Raw genomic sequence first — 23,803 nt, 5'->3', positions numbered from 1 at the left:
ATCAGTGTGTTGGTTTGGTTGTTTCTTTTTTGAAACATACATTTTCAGGCTACAGCTCAATACCAGCAGCTGACACTGAACTGAGAAGGAAAATCCACCCTGAAATGAAGTCATTGCCAAGAGCAAAGGTCAAAATACAATTGTCATGAAGCATTTGTTACATTTATGGAAGAATCTGCATTCATTATATGTTCTCTGTTCATTTATTCATGATTTTCTTGTAGTTTCTCACCTGTATCAGTCAGTACATGCAGGTCTCCAACAGTTTAATTATATGTGACATACACACTTGTAGCTGCAGCTTTCAGAAAGCCAAATTTAGTATGTGTGTTGGAGACATTTTAGAGCTAACCTGGAATTTAAAAATAAATCAAAGAAATAAATCTGTCAGCACAAGTTAATTAAAGATTTAACACTCCTAAAGCTATAATTGGGCTGTAGTGGAGTTGTTTTAATGAACAAATCACCAAAATGTGTCATATTTGTTATACATATTATACAACTGAAAATGACAAAAACAAATGTGAAAAGTTAAAATTAGTTTCACCTTAGACCAACTACAAAACTAAATGTTGCTTACAGGTTAATACCTCACTATTAAAGCTGCACATATCAATATTTTTTAAAGACATGTTTTAAACAACACAAAAAAAAAGAAATACTCTGCTATGATTAACATTTTGTTTAACATGGTTTTCCACTTCCTCATTGCCTTGTGCCCCGCCCACCACTGCTGCTTGCACTAGGTTGACAGGTGAAAGAGCAGAGCATATCAAGGTGGTTAGCGTGGCGACCACAGTGAAGCATTTAGGCGCCAAAGAGCCAGATATTTCCCTGATGGTCGAAAGAAAAACAGAGTTGAAAGGGAGTGAATCTTATACATTACTCCGAACAAATGCAAATATGTTCGGTAAAAACAGGCAACTATTTGTTAACCTTTTAACCACAACAACTGTATAATGTAATGTAATGTCTGCTGCCCCCAAATAGGCAAAAAAAAGAGAGATATACTGTAAATATGTCTTAATGTTAATCTGTATGTAAGACTGAAAGTAACAGATAAAAAGAAAGTAATTACACTAAATATATATTATATATATATATATATATATAGTGTTTAATGTGTAGTCACTGAGTCACTTATCAAACTTGTATGGGTGTGTGTATCTTCATTCATACATCTTCTCAATTTCAGATTTCTTAGAGAAAAACACATACTGGCATGAGCATTGCTTACATATCTGCTATACATATTTCATTCTTTCACAAGGTCTAATTCATGTATTTTTCATATCTCTTCAAATACTGGCTGCCTTGATACACATGCTGTTATTCAGTATATGAAATTTGTAGTATATGTGGTAAGTGGGTGTGCAGCACCAATATGATATAACCACATCATTGACCTGCTGTGTCACTCATCATTGTGTTTGAGCAAACGTACCTGTTCATGGCTCTCTGGGTATTTCTGAATGACCTAGAGTCCTTGGTTTACATTGACTGCAGTGTTGTGCTTCATTATTATTACATTTGAGAGTAACATACTATCTGTCATCAAGGATCTGTAATGTACTATTACCCACACAGTTCCTTCAGAAGGTACTCATTGCCTTGAGGTTGTGCAAATTGCACAGAAGATTATTATATTATGATCATTATGCCTGTAATGAACTCATAAGCTGCTTTTAATGTCTAATGACCAGTGCTTAGAAGAGAAGGGCACAGGCATTTACTAAAATACAGGACAAGAGGTATTGAGCTCTTCTGTTAGAGCTTTGCATATGTGACAAGAAGAAACTTTACTGCTCGCCGCTGGGAAATTGGGTGTATTTTTAAAATTAGACTAGACGTTGAAGGAAGGTGAGTACAGGCTTGTCAGTGTTTTATTCCTGGAGCTCCATGACAAATGCTTCATCAGTCTATGCCCCTGACACCTCTTTATTCTGGATGTTGCCTCCCTCAGAAGATGCCTCTGTGGCCTGCTCAAATCCTCCACTCCCTCAATTAATGTAGATGTGAATGTGGACACAACGCCACGCCACCTAAACAAGAGTTTTCTGTCTGCTCGTTCAGTCTCACCTGCTAGCTCACTGTGCTCTTCCCTTTCTTATGCCTCATCTCTTGCATCTTCCCAAGGCAAAGTCGGGGCCGGCAGAATAAACAGTCCTTTGAGCATTCTGCCAGGATATTAGGTCAAATGTTAATACTGGTATTCACAATCCCTGGTTTATCATGACTGTCTTAATGTGTGCCTAAACAACAATAAACCTCATTCCACATTCAGAGGCAATGCTTCACGTTTGCACTTTTAAGGGCAGAATAATCCACTTTTGTTTATGTATGGCCATGTGTTGCTGTCAGAGGCTTCACAGCTCTATCAGCAAAGATTAACTTTGCATCATCACATGTTTGCACGTTGCTGAGCACGGATCATTTGGGAATTCAACTGCTGCAGAGCTGCTCCTCTTGGAGACGTCCTCACCAGAAAACAAGTGTCTTCATTTGTTAAAAAACAGAATGTAAAGAAACTGTGAGACGTTTAGGGAAATAAACTCATTCACTTTCTTGCCAAGCGTCGGATCAAAGGGTCGATACCTCTCCATCAAATTTGAAGCTGGAGCCAGACATCTGTTAGCTTAGCTTAGCATAAAGACAGGGAGCAGGGGACAACAGTTAACCTAGCTCTGTCTGTCTACTAGCAGCTCGGAGACATTTTTGAATGTTTCCCTTTAATGTGCCACTTGTACACAACCTGCGACAGCAAATATGTTTTATAAGATACATCATCGCAACTGGATCACGTTTTCCATCAATGCCATGAGGACATGTTACTTTACGTATTTATCAAATCACATATCTAAACATATCAGTGTGACAGCAAAGTCACCGATCTTGCAGTTCAATATCCGCTTATACTGACTGCAGCGTTATTACACTGTGTAATGGTTAAGTTTAGGTTCACAGTGACTTCACTTACATTGAACTAAAACCACAGTCTTTCCCAAACCTTAACCAAAACGACCTAAACCTAACGACGGTCTCTGGTGTGACAGTCGTGCGCTTTGTATGCCCACCATCCACTCCAACCACTCCATTGTTAATCGTTATTATTACTATTATTATTATCATTATTATTATTGTTATATGATATAGATATTATATATGTAGTGCTTCATTCATGTTGCCTCTTAATATCAGCCAGCAATTGTGTTTCCTACAAAAGCTCTTTGCTGTTGCAGTTAAGTTGAACAGAAACATAATTTTTAGGAGACAGAGTTGTAAGTTGTGTTAATATTTAATATTCATGAAATGTTATGCATCTCTGTGAGGCGAGGGCCAGTCTAATGTGTCACGCTTGCTCAGTGAAACATCACATGAGCAGAGCCACACCATAAGGGTAAAACATGTATTCTGTAAAACCTTGATGCCTTTTATCGCTGAGCTACGACGACTTGTCTTATTACAGTAAGTCTTTGAACCTGGGTGCCCTAAGCATTCCTCTTTGCACAGTCGTCCAGTGTCCGTTCTACTTGAGAAATTTGAATCGTTCAATCTCTTAGCAGTGAAGCTTCTGTAGCAGCCAGCTTCCTGTCTTCTCATTGTGTCGCTTTGTATAAAGATCTGCATGACTTGGCACTTCTACTTTCTCCATCTATCTTAAGTACATCCATACATCCATACTGTCATCTCAGCAGTCCGGTGGCACCGGATTTTTATGTTCATATGTTACTATATTGTTTTCCCATTACATTGTGGTGGCTATGTAATCCCAGGCTGGATTACATTCTGAAAGAATGAAGAGGCACATTTACAAACTGCACCACAAATAAACACATTGTATCTGAAGTCACTGTGGACTTTTTTCTGTACTAAACCAGACCTGGATCTTTCCTTAATATTAACCAAATCCTGTTAGCGCCTGAACGTAACCACAAAAACTTGCCAAATGTGTAAATGAACAGTATATTCTCATCGTGTTAAAGACAAAATGTAACTTCAATTACGTTTCCTTGTATGTATTTAAAATGTATTTACTGTTGCAAAGTAGTTGTGTATAAACAGGATGTCTTGTCAACTAGTCATGTTAGTGGTCAGTCATCATTCTGTGTATAAATGAGGAATTCTGGACTGTATCTTTGGAAATGACCTCTTCTTCACTGCGGCTAACTCTGACTGCTGCAGCCTCATATTCCACTGAACTGAATGCATTTTTACACAGAACCAGGAATGTGGATTTTGTTGCCTATCTGTGGATACAAGGATGAGATCACTTCATATAAAGAGAAGGTATGAGACAGCCACTTAAAAACAAGGCAACCTTTACAAAGGGTTTAAAAGATGCAATTAATGGCTTTGTCGATGGTTTATAAATTATTTACTGCTTTATAGATCAGTTATATCTTTGGGTTGCCAGGTTGTGGAAACTCTTCCTCCAGCGTGATGCTTTGCTTTTTTACTCAGCTCTTTAAGACCCTTCCAATGGGCCGTTTTTACTTCCCTTCTGGAAAAGGGCTGCAGGGCATCTGGATTAAAATACTCTTATAAACAGTTTAGTAACATTTACAGCTAAAAACTTGATGGATTATTCCAAGAACCCTAAATTAACCATTCCTAATCATTAGCAAATGATTTATTAGCCATTAATGAACTCATTTGTGGTACCATTGTTCAATTGTGAGCCTCCATAAAAATCACAGTCCTCTGGTGCACTGTATGGAGACTCCACTGAGCAGCGGAACTGCCTCTCCTTTTATTTGTTGTTCTTCATTTTGCACCTTTTACTAATTTGAAGGGTTTATTTAGCAAACCTTCACCGATTTAAACAAACCTTTCTTAAGAGCTTGAAATGCAGTGAATCCTCATAATGGTGCACTGTACCACAGAAGAATTTGCTCCCATCTTATTCCTACATGATATCAACAAAGTAGTAGCAGAGGATACTGCTGATACCTTCTTTGTCATCTATTTCCATTACATTTTCAGACTGAGGGAAAACAAGTCTGAGATAATCTAACACTGAGCTAAAACAATCCACATTTTGACTTCAAAAGCTTTTCCCTTTTGACAGCTTTAAGACTATATCTGAGTGTAGTGTAAAAGTAAACTCCGTAAATACAAAAAGATTGTTGAAAGTCAGACGGGATTCAACTCAGTGGGTTGTTTCAGTGTTAACAGGATGACAGATGTTGGCTCTCAGAGTCTCATCTACCACCTCATCTGAGAAACAGTAAGAACAGAGAAATATTGATGGTAGAGGGACTTTAAAAACAGCCTGTCAGGCCTGACTTTCTGGTCATTATTTGGCCATTGCTGTTGTTGCAGAATTTCAGGAATAACACAGGTTCTCAGAGGTTCCTAGCCAAGTCAAGCAAACCATGAAGATTCAAATGACTGAGCCAAAGTAATTGTTTGCATGCAGCGAATCACACATGCTTTTACCTGCAGTTGGAGTTAATATGAACGTTGCTCATTAAAGCTGTGGCTGGAGTAAATGCACATGAGTAAATGTGGTCTTTCTCTACGTCTGTGGTTTCTGAGACCCGTCTGCTCTATTTATCTCTGTCTGCCTGTGGATCCCACTGTGCCAGCCTCGCTACTCCTCTGTCTGCTAAGCTGGAAGCTAATGAATTAACACCTATACCCAGACTGCAATGTCTAAGGAGTTCTTAAGTACTCCATCACCACAGCAGTTTCTTATTCACTTCTACAAGAGTGGTTAATCAGGCCTTAAATTTAACTTGAGGAACTTGTTTCTTTTACTTAAGGGTATCTAAAATAGTGCTTTCTCCTCCTCTGCAAGTCACCCCACTTTCCAGTGTTGACACTGGACAGAAGTTGGTCAAAACCTGGTTGCATCTGTCACTGTCACTATGTCTGCATGTCATTCTGCCGGCTGGTCTATTTGCTGGTCTGTCTGCAATTCAGCCAATAACTGTCAGCATACAACTCCTATCTATCTGCTCTCCACCACTCAGTATTTCCAGGATTTCTTTCCAGTCTGTCTCTCCATCTTCTCCACTCTTTAATTGTGCAGGTCAAGTCATAGTTTTCCGTCCATCCGTTTGTAGCGTCTTCTATGGATGACAAAGGAAAAACTCTGAATAAATGAGTGGAGAAACATAACAAATTGTACAGCTGAAAATGTACCATCCTATCTTGCCCTGTGACGTGGATGGAATAGCTGATAAGGCCGAGTTTACCTTGATTTTGAATCAGGAAGGTATGAGGAAGAAATTTAAAGGGCATATGAAAGATTGTTTATTATTGATCTCTTCCAGGAAGACAAAGTCCCCTTTCATAGGGGACAGTGAATGGCTTGAGGAGTGTGGAAATGATGTAAATCACATGCTTTGGCTTTCAAAGTCACTGGATCTCAGAGGATTTTGGACCAGTATTCTCCACCACCAGGCACCACCTGGCAGGCTGTGGTGGCCCAATATCTTATTATGTCCTGTCACATTATTACTACACATTTTATAATTTCTATCATCTATCAACAGTCTCCTCATCTGGAGCTAGTTGCACCAGCTGTTAATGGCTTCAAACTTAGCTTAGTTATAATGTAAGTGGAGATTTATGCGTTACTGAATTTAAATGGATTGTGTCACACAAAATTATTATGTAGAGATTAGTTGTTATTAAATATTTACACCCAGCAACTGCAAGTTGTAACTGAACTAGCCTCAATTCACAGCTCTAACCATAGCTTGCTATCATATATGACCCTGTATATATGACAGCCCTAAGCTTAAGATATTTAATAACATTGTCAACATCTAACATTTGATCAAAACTATGGTTTAATAATGATGTAACCTGGGAAGACTTTAAATTACATCGTACAAAAGCAGTGACGTCGTAGTTACTAAGAACTTAACCTACCTTAAACTTGGCTGAGTATTCATGGATAGCTGCTACAGCCGAATCACTTTCTAATCTGTTATTTCACCTATTCCAACGCATGCCTCGAACACCGTTTGTTTCCATCAGCCTTTTTCCGTTGCTCCGTCTATTGGCTTCTCTTGTTCCTTGTCTCCGTACTGTGCTTTTTTGATGAGAACTGCAGCAAGAAAAAAGAAAACTATCTATTCTGGCACTTTCCAGCTGTGGGCACCTTAAACTTGAATTTTAAGGACGCCAGGGACTTTGAATCTGTTACACGGGGAAATATTCCCCTGGTGATTTTGAGGAACTTCAAAAACAACTGCAATAAAAAAAAAAGAGGCACAGCAGGAGAGGGAAGTTATGGGCCATTAGCTGGACTATAAATGTTAGTACCACAGGTGTTTCAGACATGCACAGTTCAACTGGGACCAAATGAAAATCCTAGTCTCTGTGACACCTGAAATGTAGTTGCAGCACCATCTGACAAGAATAGAAAAAAATCACTGTAATGCTCTCATAATATTCCTCTGGAAACTAATAGCTTGGCTGAGGTGGTCAATAATGTCCTTGCAATGGGGTGTGTTGTATTTTGAGATATTTTTATCTCCTGCGGTGTCAGTATTATATTCACACAATATTCCTTCAGGGAATTATGTGCCTGCAGTAATCAATAGTGAGTTTACTATGACCTGATTGTACTGACGGCATGTAGTGGTCTCTCTTTGTCTTTTTCTCTTTTTACCCCTGACTCTCTAGGGGAGTCCCCCGCTAGAGTGGGGGGGGGGGGGTAGTAATATCCTCCAACAAGGATCATATCTGACACAGGATGTCATTTTCTAGAGTTTCTCCTCTTTCCCTAGTGCACCCAATTGCATGTAAACACACACGCATCAAGTTGTCCACTCACTGTAATCTCACGAGCTTATGCATCCTCTGCAGCCTTTACACAAATACACTGAAACACATGGCACCCGCTGGCACACACACTTTAAAACTCTTCCTCCTCGCACACACACAAAATGAGAGAGAACCATCATGGGGATATTAATGGAGCCAGAGACACAGACGGAGTCAATTGAGCTTTTAATAGAGCATCTCCTCTTCCTCTCTATGGATAAATAATACAGCAGTCAGCAAATCTAGATCTAATAGATGATATTGACCTTTGGGGGAGGAAAAGGCAAGAAAGAGTGAGCGCCGGGACAGCACAAGCAGAAATGGAGAGAGAGTGAGATAGAGAGGAAAGAAACGGAGCTGAGAGAGCAGCGATGCAGGGGGATACACACAAGTGTCAATAGAGGCGAAGCGCTCAGACAAAGCATCTTAATCAGAATGTGACGAAGTGGTGATCAATCACGAGGATGACGATGAAGCAGCCGGTTGCAGAGCCTGGAGAGGCCCTGACCTCCGCTGCACTGCAGATAGAGCAGAGAGGCTGGTTGGGCAGCACTGGACCTAAGAGACGCTCCTTCTTTGCTTTCATTCAGTGTCCCTCCTTCCTGGCTGCATTGTGTCTTCCGTGCCTCTTCTGTCTTTTTGTATCCCCCTCTTTCCATTTTGATTACTCTCTGCTGTTTCATCTCTCTGCCCCCTCCGCCTCCCTCCCTTTCTTTCTCCCTATATTTCTGTCTGGTACCCACCATCTGTCATCCGTTGTCTTCCTCTGTCACCCCAACCCCCCTCTCCCACTCATTTTCACTCCCTCAATCCAATTCAAGGAGCTTTATTGGCATCATAAGATGAATTTTACTGTCTCTCTGTCTCTCTTTCTGGAACATTTGTCTTCCTCTTACTAATTCTCCACTTTTGATGCTACTCCACAAAACTCTGCTGTGTCCTGTACAGGGCCGCACAAGTCATGGCCAGTCAACAGTGAGTCCAATACACTCTATCACATCAATACTGAAGCCAAGGCCATGTATTCTTTATTACCTTGCTCATGAACAAGCGGGATGAAACTAAATGCTACTCATCCCAGGCTGTTTTACAAGTATACAAGAGGTATGGGTGTTGGGATGTAAAGAAACAGCCAGCTTAATAAAATGTCTAAAAAGTAACCTTACAGTCTGAGATGGCCTTGAAAGTGACTTTTATGTGTATAGTGACACCATGTGGATATGCCCTGTAACAGATTTAAACACCATTATGCCACAATGTGCTGCTCATGCTGCAGGAACATCTGAAAAGCATTTTTTTTTTTGCTCTATCTTCTTCTGTAAATTTATACCTTTAAATAATATAGATTTTGACCGATTGTAATATATTCGAAATAAAAACATGTGTATAAGCATAAGCTATTTCATACATTATGAAACATGTGTCTAATCATATGGTTGAGTCCTATATATATATATATTTTTTTTTTTTATTTTTTTTTTTTTTATTTTTTTTTTTTACACCAGAGGCAGAGTGAAGTGGCTTGGTGTTTAATTTAAGTTGGTTTTTACTGTATGAGGAATTACAAAGTGATCCATCTGCATGTCTGCACTGAATTAAGTGGCTTAGTTGATTCCCAAATGCCCCAGGGTCCCAGAGAGTGTCCCAGCGGGACCCCACCACATAAAAGAATAACAAAGGAATAAAAATATTAACTGCACTCTATAATTTTCATGTTGTTATTTCCATATCACATTATTTCGCTCAGATGTCTGTAGATAGTGTAGAACTAAGCTGTAACATTACACATTCCCTCAGATGTTGTTACTTGAGGCATGATCATATCAAATAAGGGTCAGATAAGAGTCATCCCATGTGTAACTACTCTAACCTGGACTTGTGAGGGAGCTGGAAACGCGCCTCTAGTACTTTTCCAAGAGAAAAGTCAGCACTTTGTCAGAGGGACTTCTCTCTGTATCCAGGAAGTGACGGCGAGGACTTAATGGGGTCGAAACAAGCCGAGGGAGGTCGTCCAGTCCCTACAAAAGAAGTTGGGTGGAAGAGAAGCTCCGTCAGGCTAGCCAGAGACAGACAGACGTATACGGGAAGTTTTAATGTCAGACCTTCAAAGTAAGAGCGCACAACCTGGGTAGTGGAAAAATATACATTTATTACATGTACTCAACAATAACCTTTGGCATGCAACATCTAGAAAAATGCATATAGGCAAAAATTTCTGCTGATAGCTAAAGTGGGCGCCCATGAACAAAAAGCAAAAATGAGCTGCTGGACCAGTATTTCCTCCCACTTTCTGTGAAATAGCCTACAAGCATATATCTGTATCTGACAATGAGCAGATACAGTTACACCCTGTCCACAAGGAAGATCCATTACTAGGAATCATGTCATTTACTGTGCTTAAGTGCTGCATATTCCTAAAATATTTTCAGTAACACAACCCACTTCACAGTGAGACAGGAGCCCTCTGGGCCCTGCAGTCGCAGAAGAGGTGCAGCAGTTTTCACAGACTGAGTAGTATTCCTTATGATGAATAAACTGGACTTCATATGTAAAATCATTGCCCTTTAACTTTAACAGATATTGAGCCCATACAGGGAACACTAGCCTCTATGACATGACTTCATGGTTGTCATTGGTTTTAGTAAGGCCCTAACAACATTAACATTTTTTAAGAATCACATAAAACAAGATAGAGAAGCTAATTCAAATAACCTGATAAGGAATTGTAAAATGCATTTTGTTCTGCCTTTGCACTGGCGACATGAATTTCTACAAATGTACAAATGTTCACTTGGACTCGAGGATGAACTGATTAGAAGTTAGCAGTCAAAGGTCAAAGGTTAAGCTCACTTCGACCTCACAAAACACGTTTCTGGCCATAACTCAAGAATTAATATGCTAATTATGACAGTTTAATAGAAATGTCTCACTGGATAAATGATTACATTTTATATCCGATTGGTCAAAGGTCAATTATTCACTGGTGTAACTCAGGTGTGTAATTCTATTTCTACGTTGCTTGTACCTCCTAAAAAATGCAGCAAAGATTTTTCAACCCGCGTTTTATTTTGAAAATGTAAACCGGAAAAGCTGTGTCGCATTATGTCTCTTCACTTCTCTCTGGCTACGTGAAGGTGGTCCCGGTCGAAAAACACCGTCTAGAAAAGCAACCGACGGGGCTACTTTGCATGTTTTTGTATAGTCCCTTCAGACTTTCAAACATCTCCCTAAACAAAACCACGAAACTTCGTAAAACTGACACAAAATGATGCCAACAGAGGAAGTGGTGGATTTTACGTGTCTGTCCTCGGGAATAAAGTTTGGAAACTACGAGGTGAAAATGGAGAGCTCAGCTGAGTGAGAGTGGGGTGAGGAGGCTGGATTTGGCAAAAGTTGGGAGTCCTGCCCTGCTGCTAGCAAGCTAGTTAGCATGCTTAGACACTTCGCTATCTCGGATAAGTTATGAGGTGAGACTGAAAGTCACTTTTACACTTATAATGTCGGGGTTAGTTGTGAAAGTTTATCATAGACTGACCTAATGTTATCTTGTGTTGTCGAATAAAACCGTCAAATGTGTTTTTGGCTATAGAAAAAAACATTGACATGAGTAGGGCCTGGTCATTTTTTAACTTAACAAAGTCTTAATTCAGTTGTGCATAAAGTTTCTTACATACATTTACTTTGTCATGGTTTCTTGTCATTTATAATACTTTCCACTGTTTTTTGAGGGATGTTTAGAGTTGATTTGCTGTTATTATGTCTGACAATGTAAAGTCAGTAGATAAATATTTTGTACTGAATACTTCTAAAAATATATCAAGCAGACTTACAACTTGGATACTCGGATATATGTGGCCATCTGTGACAGTGCTGTCATTTCTTACAATGCCAAATCATTCCCTTGTTTTTTTGGGCCATTTCAAGACATGTCCTGATAGCTGTGATCATATTTTAGCTCATAGTTTCACAATATGTGCTTCATCACACAACCTTTATGCAAAATCTGTTTAGGTCAGTTGCTGGTTATGGGTAATGTGTATTTAACTTAAATGTTAGAAGGCTGTTCATGTCATGTCAGCATTCAGCATATACGCAGACATAGTGCCCATGTATTTGTTGAGCCTAACCATGAACACTTAAGTTTCATATTTCATTCTGTGTTCTGCATTTCAGCCTTCCCTCTGCTGTTATCCAGCCCGTGATTCTCCTGGGGAGCTGCTTTATCTGTGGCAAGACCGCCGCTGCTGACACTACAGCTTCTGCCAATGGATTCAAGCATAGTTGATGATCTTATTTTCTGTGGACGCTCTGCATGAATCCTGAAGATGACGTTGCATTTCTCCTAAAGGCAACCCCACTTAAACCCGGTTTAAGAGAGGCTCGATATCCCGGGTGCAACACTCCCTCCCCTCCCTTGATCAATCATTTTTTGTGCAGTGAGCATCAATTCTAATTCAGCTCATGCAATTTTCTCCACAAGTTTCAACATTTTACAGCATCTTGAGATGGGGCCCTGCTAGCTTCTTCAAGGGGCTTGAGGCACCCCCTGGCTGCTGACAGTGCAGCCTGGCTGTGTGTGTGTGTGTGTGTGTACAAGAGTCATCAGCACAGGTTTATAAAAGAATACTGTAACAAAAATACAGCCAATGATAAAGTGCTTGCTGGTGCAGTCAGGACACACAACGTGCTTGCCAAAATGCATTCGTGAACTTTAAACTGGACTTAAGTGGATGTATTGGTTGTATTCATGAACCTTGACTGCTGATGTCAGCTCATTGGGACTTGAGTGGGTGTAATCAGCTTTATTCATGAACCCTCTGTCTCAGTCTGGGTATAGCCTGGATGTTGGATGCCCTGAGTGTGTTGAATCAGCTGTTGCTGTGATGAGGCAGGGCTCCTGGTGGCCTGTGTGGCTGGCTGGGCAGTGGCCCAAGGTGATGTGATGGGGTGCAGGAACAGTAAGGTCCTCCCTGAGCCTCCAGGGGATGTTCAGTTGGACCTGGTCAAAAAGGTCAGTAAAACACAATATTGTAATTGTTTTTTGTGTTTATCAGTTAATTGCCTAGTCTCTGAAATATCACAAAACAGTGAAAAAGGCCTGTCACATATTCTGAAGGTCCAAAGTGACATCCTCAAATGTTTGTTTTGTCAGGCCAACAGTTCAAAACCCAAAGATATTGAATTTACAGTGACATAAAACAAAGAAGAGTAGCAGATTCTCACTTTGGAGAAGCTGGAGCCAAAAAATGTTCAGTGTTTTTGCTGGAAGAACAACTTAGATCATTCATCGATTTTCAAAACAATTAACAATAATTTTAAGTTCCTGCTTCTTTAATATGGATGTTTGCTGGTTTTCTGAGTCTGAGATATTAACTAGGCCTGGGCGGTAAATGATATTGATTGACTTCATCAATAGCAATAAGAAAATTGTTTTATAGAAAGTTGATAGCTTTGTGGTTGCTTGAACAAACCTCAAGCATGTTCGCTCCCCAGCTGAGTCCTGGACTGTTGGTCAGACAAAATAAGACATTTGAATTTGTCATCTGGGCTCTGGGAAATCATCACAGCCATATTTTACTATTTACTCAATGAATAAAGACAATGCACATAAGTTTATAAAAGAAGATGATCAATTCCAGGCCTCCTACACACAGACACACAGCTTCAAAACTCCACTATGGGGCTGTAACAACTAGACTAGTGTCTACACAGAAGGCTGGAGTGAATGTGACCCACAGCATATTTTCATGCTTCAAATCTATTATAAGTCTACTACAGTGATGTGTGTGATGGGTGTGTTGCTGAACACCTCCTGTGTGGACACACACAGCACCGGCGCTGCAGCTGATGCTCTACTAACTCACTATCACACCTCCTGCGTACACAGTGTTAGCAGCTATACATCAGTATTTTTACATCTGTCAATTTATTTAATTTTTTCTCCACAGAAAATTGATCCATTGTTATATTTCTGCTCTGAATTGTAATTTCCTCCTGTGATGAACTGTTTTCATGTATTTTTCAGGTTGATCCTCTCCAACCCCCACAGACAGATATCTTTAAGCACTTCATACGAGGGGATGGCACTGCAAGCAAGATGGGCGGGGCTGGTGGAGGGGGCATTGACAAGGCTGACTCCACTTCCCCATATCAGGCCCAGGCACAAGCTGCCACTCCCACCGCTTCCGCCCAGCCACCCAAGGACCCATCTGAACTGTCGGACCCTCAGCGGAAGAAGGTGGCAAAATATCGAGCCAAGTTTGATCCCCGGGTCACAGCCAAATACGACATCAAAGCTCTGATAGGGCGAGGGAGTTTCAGCCGGGTCGTTCGTGTGGAACACAAGAGCACACGGCAGCCATACGCTATCAAGATGATCGAGACCCGTTACCGGGAGGGGAGGGAGGTGTGCGAGTCAGAGCTGTGTGTTCTCCGACGCGTTCGTCATACCAACATAATCCAGCTGATGGAGGTGTTTGAGACGGCGGAACGCGTCTACATGGTGATGGAGCTTGCCACTGGAGGAGAGCTCTTTGACCGGATCATCGCTCGTGGCTCCTTCACAGAGCGGGATGCCACGCGAGTGCTGCAGATGGTGCTGGATGGCGTCAAGTATCTCCACACTTTAGGGATCACTCACCGCGATCTGAAGCCGGAGAACCTGCTCTACTATCACCCTGGGGCCGATTCCAAGATCATCATCACCGACTTTGGTTTGGCCAGCAGCAGGAAGAAGGGAGACGAGTGTCTGATGAAGACCACCTGCGGCACACCAGAGTACATCGCGCCCGAGATCCTGGTGAGGAAGCCCTATACAAACGCAGTGGACATGTGGGCGCTGGGGGTGATATCATATATCCTGCTGAGTGGAACAATGCCCTTTGAGGACGACAACCGCATGAGGCTGTACCGACAGATCCTCAAGGGGAAGTACAGCTTCTCTGGAGAGGTGAGGAATTAGATCTGTGTCACACTTTTCTCTCTCCCTCTCCCTCTCCCCCTCCCTCTCTCTCTCTCTCAAACACGTACACATACCCACTCCAGCAGACTTCACCCATATTTGGACTACATTCCTCACACCGCATGAGGCTTTGTCAACAGATTTCCAAGAAGTTCAGCTTTTCTTGTGTGGTGACATGGTTTTAACCGAGAGACACGCTTTTTCACACAACCAACCTTTTGCACTTAACTCCTCATCTCTCGGTGCATGTCCATTTCTATCTTATGTACCTTCTCCCTCACCGTACTCACTTTCATTTATTTGTTCTCTCTATGTCAATAAGCCCTCCCTCAGTGTGTGCACAATAATTTATTCTCTATCTGTGTATGTAGTTGGAAGAATGCTGAGTTGTCCTTTCCTTTGTTTCATAGCGTGGGATGTTTATGTTGCCAGTGAGCTTTACAAAAGAGGCCCTTGGTTAATGTTTGCCCCACATACAGCTACTCCAGCACAAATAATAGCTGAGTGGTTTTGTACTAAGGAGCAGTTGAATCATCTCAGTTTTTATTCCTCCACGCCAGCGACAGCCGGAGGCATTATATTTTTTGGGTTGTCTCTTCGTCTGTTCAATTCTCGTGAACGTGATATCTGAGGAACGCCTTGAGGGAATTTCTTCAAATTTGGCATGAACGTCCACTTGGACTCAAGAATGAACTAATTCGATTTTGGTGGTCAAAGGTCAAGGTCACTGTGACCTCACAAAACACGTGAACTCAAGAGTTCATATTCAGTTCCTTCAAAGTTCTTCACGCCATGTGTTACAAGAATCTGGACAGACACTGATGTAAACTGCAACTGGACTGGTCGGCAGAGGCATCAAACTGCAAGGTGTTAATTGTAGTTTGTGGATGAGTCCAGATTTGAATTTCTCAACTGTCTGGCAGGTAAGATAAGGTCAAATCTGACACATTTAATAAGGTAAATCTCTACCAGGGAACCTGTATTTTAGCTGAGGTTTGCAAATAGTAAAACGGAGCTGCTGGATGAAAACGAGATACGTCCAGGGAGTTGTCTTTGAGATTGTTCAGAGTTCATTGAAACTTACTATCATGCATTTTTAGGATGATTCAGTGGGTATTGACTAGATGTAGTTGTCACATAAAAGACAGTTTTTCACATGAGAGTTAAAACAGAGAAGTCCCTGTTCTCTGTCAATACAAGTTCATTATTCCTGTAAAGATCATCCATCATATTCTTGTCTGAAACGCAGGGGAGTGAAAGCAAGATGATGGCTTGACTTAACAAGGTTGTAAGCAGCTCACAAGGACGCCTAAAATCCAAGTTCAAGCAACAAGTCAGGTTTCCCCACCTGCCAAATCCCACTATAACCCCTGGTTTTATCTTTTCTCTTTCTGCTATTGCTATTGTTAAGATCCGAAAGAATTACTCCCTTTACTCACTTAATTTATTCTTTGTTGAGGCTTTGGTAGAGAAAGCCCTGCCCTGTAGAGCTTCTTGTCAACAAACAGTACCATTGTTTACATGCATGTTTGCTAGCTGGCAGGCTTCTTCTTCCTTACCTTTGTGGTGAATTACTATTTTTTGGCACATTATTATCACCAACTGCCAATCACTGGACTAGGGTAAAATCACAGATATGTGTATTTTGGCACTGCATGCTTGTGCATGCGCATGTCTCTTCTTGTGTGCATGACACATCTGCATGAACATCTGTAAGCTCCAGCTTCTCAACTGAGAGGATTTGCTGCTTTTCCCTGTTTTAGATCATTGTTAATTGTATATCTTTGGACTTTAAACTGTGGAGTGGTTAAAACAATCATATTGAAGGTATCATCTATAGCTCTGAGAAATTGGGATGAATACTTTTTGGATAATAAGCTTTGTTTGGGGCATTCAGTAGCCTAGTGGTTAAGACGCACCATATAAAGGCAACATGTCTAGTTCAGTTCTGGCAGGGGAGCTTCGTTGTATGTCACATCCCTTCCTCTCATCCATGTGTTTCCTCCCTTTAATTCTAATGTTGCAAATACTACCATAAGCATAATATTTAAACAATGTGTGCTATGTTCTTCTGATGGTTGTGCAGTCATAACTGAGGACTAGAACTATTCATTTCATAAAGGGGTAATTTTATCTCCCTGCGTCAGATGCAATACAAGAATTCACAATTATTATTACATCACAATGGACGGCGGGGAGTCCTGTGATGTTTTAGTCTAGTTTAAGAAAACCCTGTCCTGAGGGTGTATGAGAGTTGAAGCTGAGGTGGAGTAGACTTGACTGCATTTCCCTTGGGGACATATGTCTTTACAGCTGTGATAAATAACGTTCACATTTACAGCTGCAGCCCAAGAATGAATCACAGCTTGGACATTGTTGTAAGTGGGGGAGAAATGTATGTCTGAGGGTCATATATGTGTCATGTATCTTTAGCCAACACTGGTGATTTACCTTCTGTGTGAAGGAGGGGAAGGGGGTTAGTTGTCTACTGGGAGACTGAAAACACAGCTGGTTGCCAAGCAGGATATCATGTAGGACACACACTGTGTGTGTGTGTGTGTTGTGTGTTTGTGTGTTAAGTCATGCAGCGTTGATATTCCCAATTCCTATCTAAGTAGGGGGTAGAGTTCGACCCACTACCCGTCACTCATACTGAATAGAGTCCAAGTCTCGGACAGAGGCAGCAGCAGCTGTCAGAAACATTTGCTTTAAAGGACATTTTATTTTACATTAGATCTTTTAGGAAAATGTAATTCTGTTGAAGCAGAGTGTATGCAAACAATCAAGCAGAGGCACGTCAAATTCAGACTCATTACTGAGTCTGACAACATTAAAGAAGGCACTGCATGTATAATAAGCCAAAACAACTAACAAGGTGTAAAACTTTGTATCAGTTGCAGGCTCAACATACTGTGAGCTTTACTTTGTTCTGCTGCCCTCTTGTGTCCAGTGGACAGAGTTCACTATAGATTTTCAACTATTGTTTGAAGTCCCCCTCGACTCAAAAATGTATTGCTTCATTTTGATGTTTGACCTTCTGCAGAATGTATGTGTTGGAAACGAGAAGCCTGTTCGACATTCGTCTGCTGAAGAGTGAGAGTTTCTCTGTGCTCACCTTCAGTCTCAGTTTAACACGTGTACGTACAGGAATAATTTTGTGTCATCCCAACTGGAAGACAATCTTGGGCCAATATGTAACTTACACCTTCAGGTCACATACATTGAGAATTGACTTTTTATTCAAGTAGGAGACGTGCATATGCTCAGCAGTTTAACTTTTGGAATGAACAATATTTGCATATTCATAGATTTTTTTTCAAAGAGGGAGAAAGGAGTAGATGTGTGGAATTTTTAACTAGTTTCCGGCACATTTTCTGTGGGAAAAAACATGTCAGACACAAATTATTATTCAAAGCAGAGTATTTTTTATGTCTAAATATATAGTATGCCTTGAGGGCATCTTCAGAAAATATCCACGAAACTTCCTACACTATAAAAATTGTTGTTCTCATATTTTCTGCTATTTTTCTCTATTTTCTTCACTCTGTCAAACATAGAAAGTTTCTCTTATTTCCGTTTAATTACCTGTTATTTTCATTTGCCTTTTATTGTTTCCTTCACCTTTATTCTTGTGTTATCTCCTTTACATTCTTCATGTATTGTCACTTTAGACAGTTTGACTTTTTAATAGAAGAAGAGACACAGGTGGAATTTATAACATTAACGATGTCTCCTCTCCAATAATTATTGCAATGCGATGCAGCAATTAGGCACGATATTAGTTACACCTGTGCAACATGGCTCTGTGCCCACACCTATATATATTACTGGCACTGAAATCTCCTTTTACTCACTTTGTTAACTACAGTCTTGTCTCCTGTCTGTCTTCTAGCCATGGCCCAGCGTCTCCAACCTGGCCAAAGACTTTGTGGAACGAATTCTAACAGTGGACCCCAGCGAGCGGCTCACAGCTGGCCAGGCCCTCAAGCACCCCTGGATCGTCAGCATGGCCGCATCTTCCTCCATGAAGAACCTACAGCGCTGTATATCTCAGAACCTCCTGAAGCGGGCGTCTTCGCGCTGCCACAGCACCAAGTCAGCCCAGTCCACGCGCTCCAGCCGCTCCACCAAGTCCAACAAAGCTCGGCGGGTGCGAGAGAAGGAGCTGCGCGAGTTGAACCGTCGCTATCAGCAGCAGTACAATGGCTGAAATGGGGACAGAGAGGCCAATGACTGTAGCGGCCCTTATACTTTAAGGGAAACAGCACTGCAATGACTGAACCTTTTACAATGACTACCACCATTCTAAGTTGCTGCCAGTGTTAAAGGCCAAAATGGCTTAAAGTCCCAAATCATTGCCTTTAAAAAAAAAACAAAAAAAACAAAAAAAAACAGGGAAACAACTTGACTAAATCAGTGGCTACAAGCAAAAGAAAAATTAAGGATGAAAATTAACTGCTGCCTGTTGAGACAATAGAACAAGTCAAAAATGATTCCTGATCCATAAAGACAGTGAAATCAATGAATTCCTATGGCACTGTGTCTCCTGATGAGAACACAGAAGAACACACCAGTAAAGTATTGTACTGCAACGGTTACATCATCTCTCCATCCATTCCTTCACCTTTTCTTTGGCAGGATGGTGCCTTCCACTACTTTCATTTTGTCTTTCAATTCCTGTGTCTCTACATATTTATTTATTATTGTTGACATGATTATTAGTCTCCATTCAAATGGTCACTGGATAATGACCTTCCACGAGGATCTGTTGAACAGAGTTCTGGGTACTGAAGTTTCTAAGAAGAATGGGATACTTTGAGAAGTGGGGAAACCAAATCCCCGTCACTCATTCCTGATTTGAAAATTGCTGTGAATTTATTATTGTACTAATTGTACAGACCTTTTTTAAAGATATGGGTGATGGAAACACACTGCAACATAACCACACCCTTAAAGGCCAAAATGAAGGTATATTTTTTATTAGTCAACTGTAAGCATATCTAATCTTGCAATTATTGCTCTGTTAATATCATTGTTCTAAAGCTGTCAAAAGATTGTGAAGCTGTCTTCTATCCGTGTTTAATCTTAAATGTATTGTATTAGATAATAGGCCACAGAGCCCCACTCCGAATTATTTGACTTCACTCATGAAGTATCAGCTATGAGCCTGTCCTTGTATTACAGTATTCAAACATTTCATTAGACTTGATCAGTAGTCTTACAGTTTACTTATTGGTAACAGTGAGAATGACACATGTTCTTAGAGCAGCAATAAAGGCAAAAAGCTTAGTTATAGAGAGCTACTGATGTCGGTTGTAGCAGCTCTTTGTGAGTTCAGTCTTCGCCTAATTGGCGTATTCTGAGTGAGATTTACGCAGGACTAAATTAAAATGGGTTGTGCCACATAAACTAATTCTTATGTATAGATTTGTTGTGACTAAATATTTACACACAGTAACTGTCAGGTGTAACTGTTATGCAGTTAGCATGTGTACATAATGTACATATACATAATGTTAGCTTGCTAACATGTTTAGATTGAAGATTAAAAGGTAAAATTGAATGTGGCTGAACACTTCATCATAATGCTGTTTTTACTATGTTAACTGTTAGTTAATTTTTGTTAGTTACATCAGCACTTATGATGCTAGTGACTTTGCTAGCAGTTGACATAATTTTACCGTCTTAGTTTAAATGGTACAACCCAATTAGCTTGACACTAGCAAGTAGTTGCTTAACACTTAAGAAGGACTTTACTCACAAATGCATTCATGGATTTATGAATAGCTGGTGCAACCCAATCCTAAAGACCTGCCATCTTTTCTAGCTAGCCTCTGTTCCCACCTGACTCAGCCACTGGCACGCTGTCAAAGTAATTGTTAAATTGGATTTTTTTTTTCTCTTAAAATGACAAGAGAAAATTGGATTTTACTAGCCAGTTTAAGAGGTAGTAGATACTTACATAGCACACAATATCCCAGAGACATAAAGACTTTCAGAATGGTGAACCCGTTTGGACATAGTCATAGTCACAGGCTACCAAGGAGCAGAGGGGACTTTGGCTTTCAGTAGTTTGACGGAGCCTGCGGCTGAGGCACAGCTCATTTTCTTCAGTTTTCGGTGGTTGTTTGTACAGTCACTTTAGGCTGGGCAGATTGTGTCTGAGTCATCCTAAACTTCTATCCTGACTCAAGATCAAAATGAAGGAAACCACAGAATATAATGAGGAGCATGTAGCAGTGAATCAAATGGCCATGAATACATATATTTTCAAAAGATGATTTACAAAACATAGCACATGCAACTACACAGTCTTATGCAGAAGGTTTTTTTTTTTTTTTTTTGTTTGGAGACATTATTTTTTCTCTTTAAGTGCACTTAATTCAGAATTAATTGCAATCAATTCTGTCCATTTGAGTCTGAATCATAATATGTGCAATACCTATCGTGTGGATAGTCGGCATCCTCACGTGATAAGGTGTTGTGACCACGGCACTACTCATAGCTGTTGACATAATAAATAGTTATATGAATTTTAAATGGATTTTCTGAATTTACTAAACAGATGAAACGTGAGGTGAACAAGAGGATGTTAGGGGGTTCACGACTGATTACAAATGACTCTCAGACATTTCTTGCATCTAATGATCTTCATTCCCAAATTGGTCAAAAAATTTGATTTTAGATTTTTATTGTGCCCAGAAATAACACAAACCAAAGATTCAGGATAATTTCTGGGTCTCATTTTCCTTTTATTTCTTTTATCTGGCAAAGCACTTCATGTATAAAGTTTAATTGAGTTTTGTTTATTGGACCTGTTCACTGTGTTTTTATGTATTCATCCCTTCCGAAGACTCCCAGAGTAAATCAGATGGTACAGTGTCATCTTTTCTTCTTTATATGAGTATTTTGCTGTGGTCTGCCCCAGAGTCATAAAGTGTGCTGTTGTTGTGAAGTTTTTAACACGTACTGGAAAGCTAACCGAGCCATGTCAGCTGACCTCAGTTTTTCCTCTCTTTTTGTCTTTTGGCTGTCACTTGTTCCAGGATGCTCTGTCATCTTTCTGATGCTACTCTTTCATTTTTCCTTAATGTCAATGTACCTTTTGAACTTGTATTTTCTTTGTCCCACTGCTGTCATCTGATCTGATATCTCACCTCTTGGTGGGAGTAAATTTCTTATATCTTAAAGACTCTTAAGTGAGGCTTAAATTATACCTGGTATCAGTACTTTCATATCTTTACCCAAAATGTGTCTTTTTTTAAACATCAAACGCAAATGTAGGCTTGAAAAGTTGCATTTAAAAAGTCTGTTGTTTCCTTCTCCACAGAGAAATACCTGTGGTTGTCATATTTAAAGACAGATTTTGGGTGAAGTATAACTTAAAAATGTCATTTTCTACAACATAAAGTATAATGAGGTAGCCTTAATTCTGGTCGTTAGTTCTTCTAGAGCATAGCATCTTTCTGAAATAAACATTTTAACCTGTTTTGAAATGTCAGATATAAGAATCACTGTCACAAAGTAATCATTTGGACTCAAAGTAATTGCAGTGGTTGAATTAGTCTGCAGAGATGTTGAGTGCCTGTTGTATACAATGTTCAATGAATAACCAAATCAGTGTATCAGCAGTTTTTCAAAATGTCAGCACATTTTCGTTTCATCTTTTTATATATATATGTGATTTTATATAAATGCTGTCCTAAATGAAGTAGCCAATTGTTCATGTTTTGTTACTGTGTCAAAATGAATAACACTTTGATTCTTCTACCATTAACTTTTTTATTTTTTTAAATGGTGAGTTGTATGTGCCAATAAAACACCCAAACCTGACTTGCTAGAATGCGTTTGGAGTTTTACACAGTTTTCTGGGATAAAGAGGCATCGTTGTGATTGAGCCAGATCCAGGAATTTATGTGTTAGTTAATGAGTCAGCAAGACAGCTCACTGTGGAACTAGTTTATTTTATGGTTTATTGGTTTACCGTCTTTATTCCTTCTTCCACTTTGGTACATATTTGCACTAGAATGGTACAAAGCTGGTCTTCAAATATAGCATTACTTGGAAATGGTTGGCAGTAGTTATTGTAACTACTATAAATTACCAATTTGCTCTGATTGTGGTGCTGTAACTTACAAATCTGAAGCACGAGAAGGTGTCAGCTGGATGAGCACATAGGCAACTGTTTGGTAGCATTTTAGCCATATATATATATATATATATATATATATATATATATATTGTGTGTCAACTTGATGTGGAAATGTTCTGCCCCCAAGTGGTTGAAAAATCCACTGCAGCTTTAAGATTTGTATACTTGTTAGTAAATGGGCAAAGACCCCTCAGACACAGAAAATGAAGATGACTGCCACATTCTGCCACTTTGGCAATGAGCATGGCTCAACTGAAAAGCAACTTTAACAAATACTGTGTGTGGTATCAAGGTTTACCTGATGCTAAATGTAAACAGGTATTTCTCTAATGAAGAAAACTTTTAACATAAGCAGGATGCCACTGTGGCTATCTCCTAATGTTTTCAACCAATTATACTGAAATTTATATTCTTTAGGCATAACTGACAGCATATGGTTTTGCTTGTGAATGGATAAATATGCTGATGCACATTACCTAACAAGGGTGGTGGATGAAAGTAAGGCTGAATGTAAATGAAAACAACCAAACTGTTAGTAGAGTCCTGCTGTATTTTATTTTAGCTAAACCAATTAAAACAGTAGAAGATTATTGGGTTTGTATTACAGGTATCAATTGGTGAATTAAGCATAATAAATCTTCAAATGTGTCCTGATCCTGTTATAATGCTGTTGATACTGAATCTGTCTTATTTACGGTGCTGTTTCCTGAGGGTAAACAGCGCCCACTGCTGGCAACAACGCAACGTGACCGAGAAGGCTGGGCTAAAGTGGTAGCTGAGGTGCTTTGGGTTGCCAGGTATGGTTCCAAGCTTCACTTACTACGATTAAAGGTGCTATTGAAAGGCAAGTCGAAAGTAATCGAGATAACAATTTCATTACGTGGGTTATATAGTAGTACAGTTTCTAC

At 40.0% G+C, this 23,803-nt stretch overlaps 1 protein-coding gene across 1 annotated transcript; it reads left to right on the top strand.

The window, feature by feature from the left end:
* The first annotated feature begins 10,908 nt into the window (after nt 1–10,908).
* On the top strand, nt 10,909–22,576 carry pskh1 (protein serine kinase H1). The gene is made up of 4 exons (XM_023407235.2): nt 10,909–11,249; nt 11,956–12,793; nt 13,808–14,731; nt 18,636–22,576. Exons 2-4 carry the CDS (start codon nt 12,725–12,727, stop codon nt 18,951–18,953), a joined length of 1,311 nt encoding a protein of 436 aa, XP_023263003.1. The 5' UTR covers nt 10,909–11,249; nt 11,956–12,724; the 3' UTR covers nt 18,954–22,576.
* The last annotated feature ends 1,227 nt before the right edge of the window (nt 22,577–23,803 follow it).

Source organism: Seriola lalandi, unplaced genomic scaffold (genome assembly GCF_002814215.2).
Source record: "Seriola lalandi dorsalis isolate HSWRI2012SDOR001 ecotype SW California unplaced genomic scaffold, Sedor1 jcf7180002054331, whole genome shotgun sequence".
NCBI classification, from domain to species: Eukaryota; Metazoa; Chordata; class Actinopteri; order Carangiformes; family Carangidae; genus Seriola; species Seriola lalandi.
This window is presented reverse-complemented; position numbering and strand designations above follow the sequence as displayed.

Coding starts and splice junctions, on each gene's coding strand:
- pskh1 (XM_023407235.2), top strand. CDS start 12,725: ATGGGGTGCAGGAACAGTAAGGTCCTCCCTGAGCCTCCAGGGGATGTT. Junction 12,794..13,807: donor AGTTGGACCTGGTCAAAAAG/GTCAGTAAAACA, acceptor TGTATTTTTCAG/GTTGATCCTCTCCAACCCCC. Junction 14,732..18,635: donor AGTACAGCTTCTCTGGAGAG/GTGAGGAATTAG, acceptor TCTGTCTTCTAG/CCATGGCCCAGCGTCTCCAA.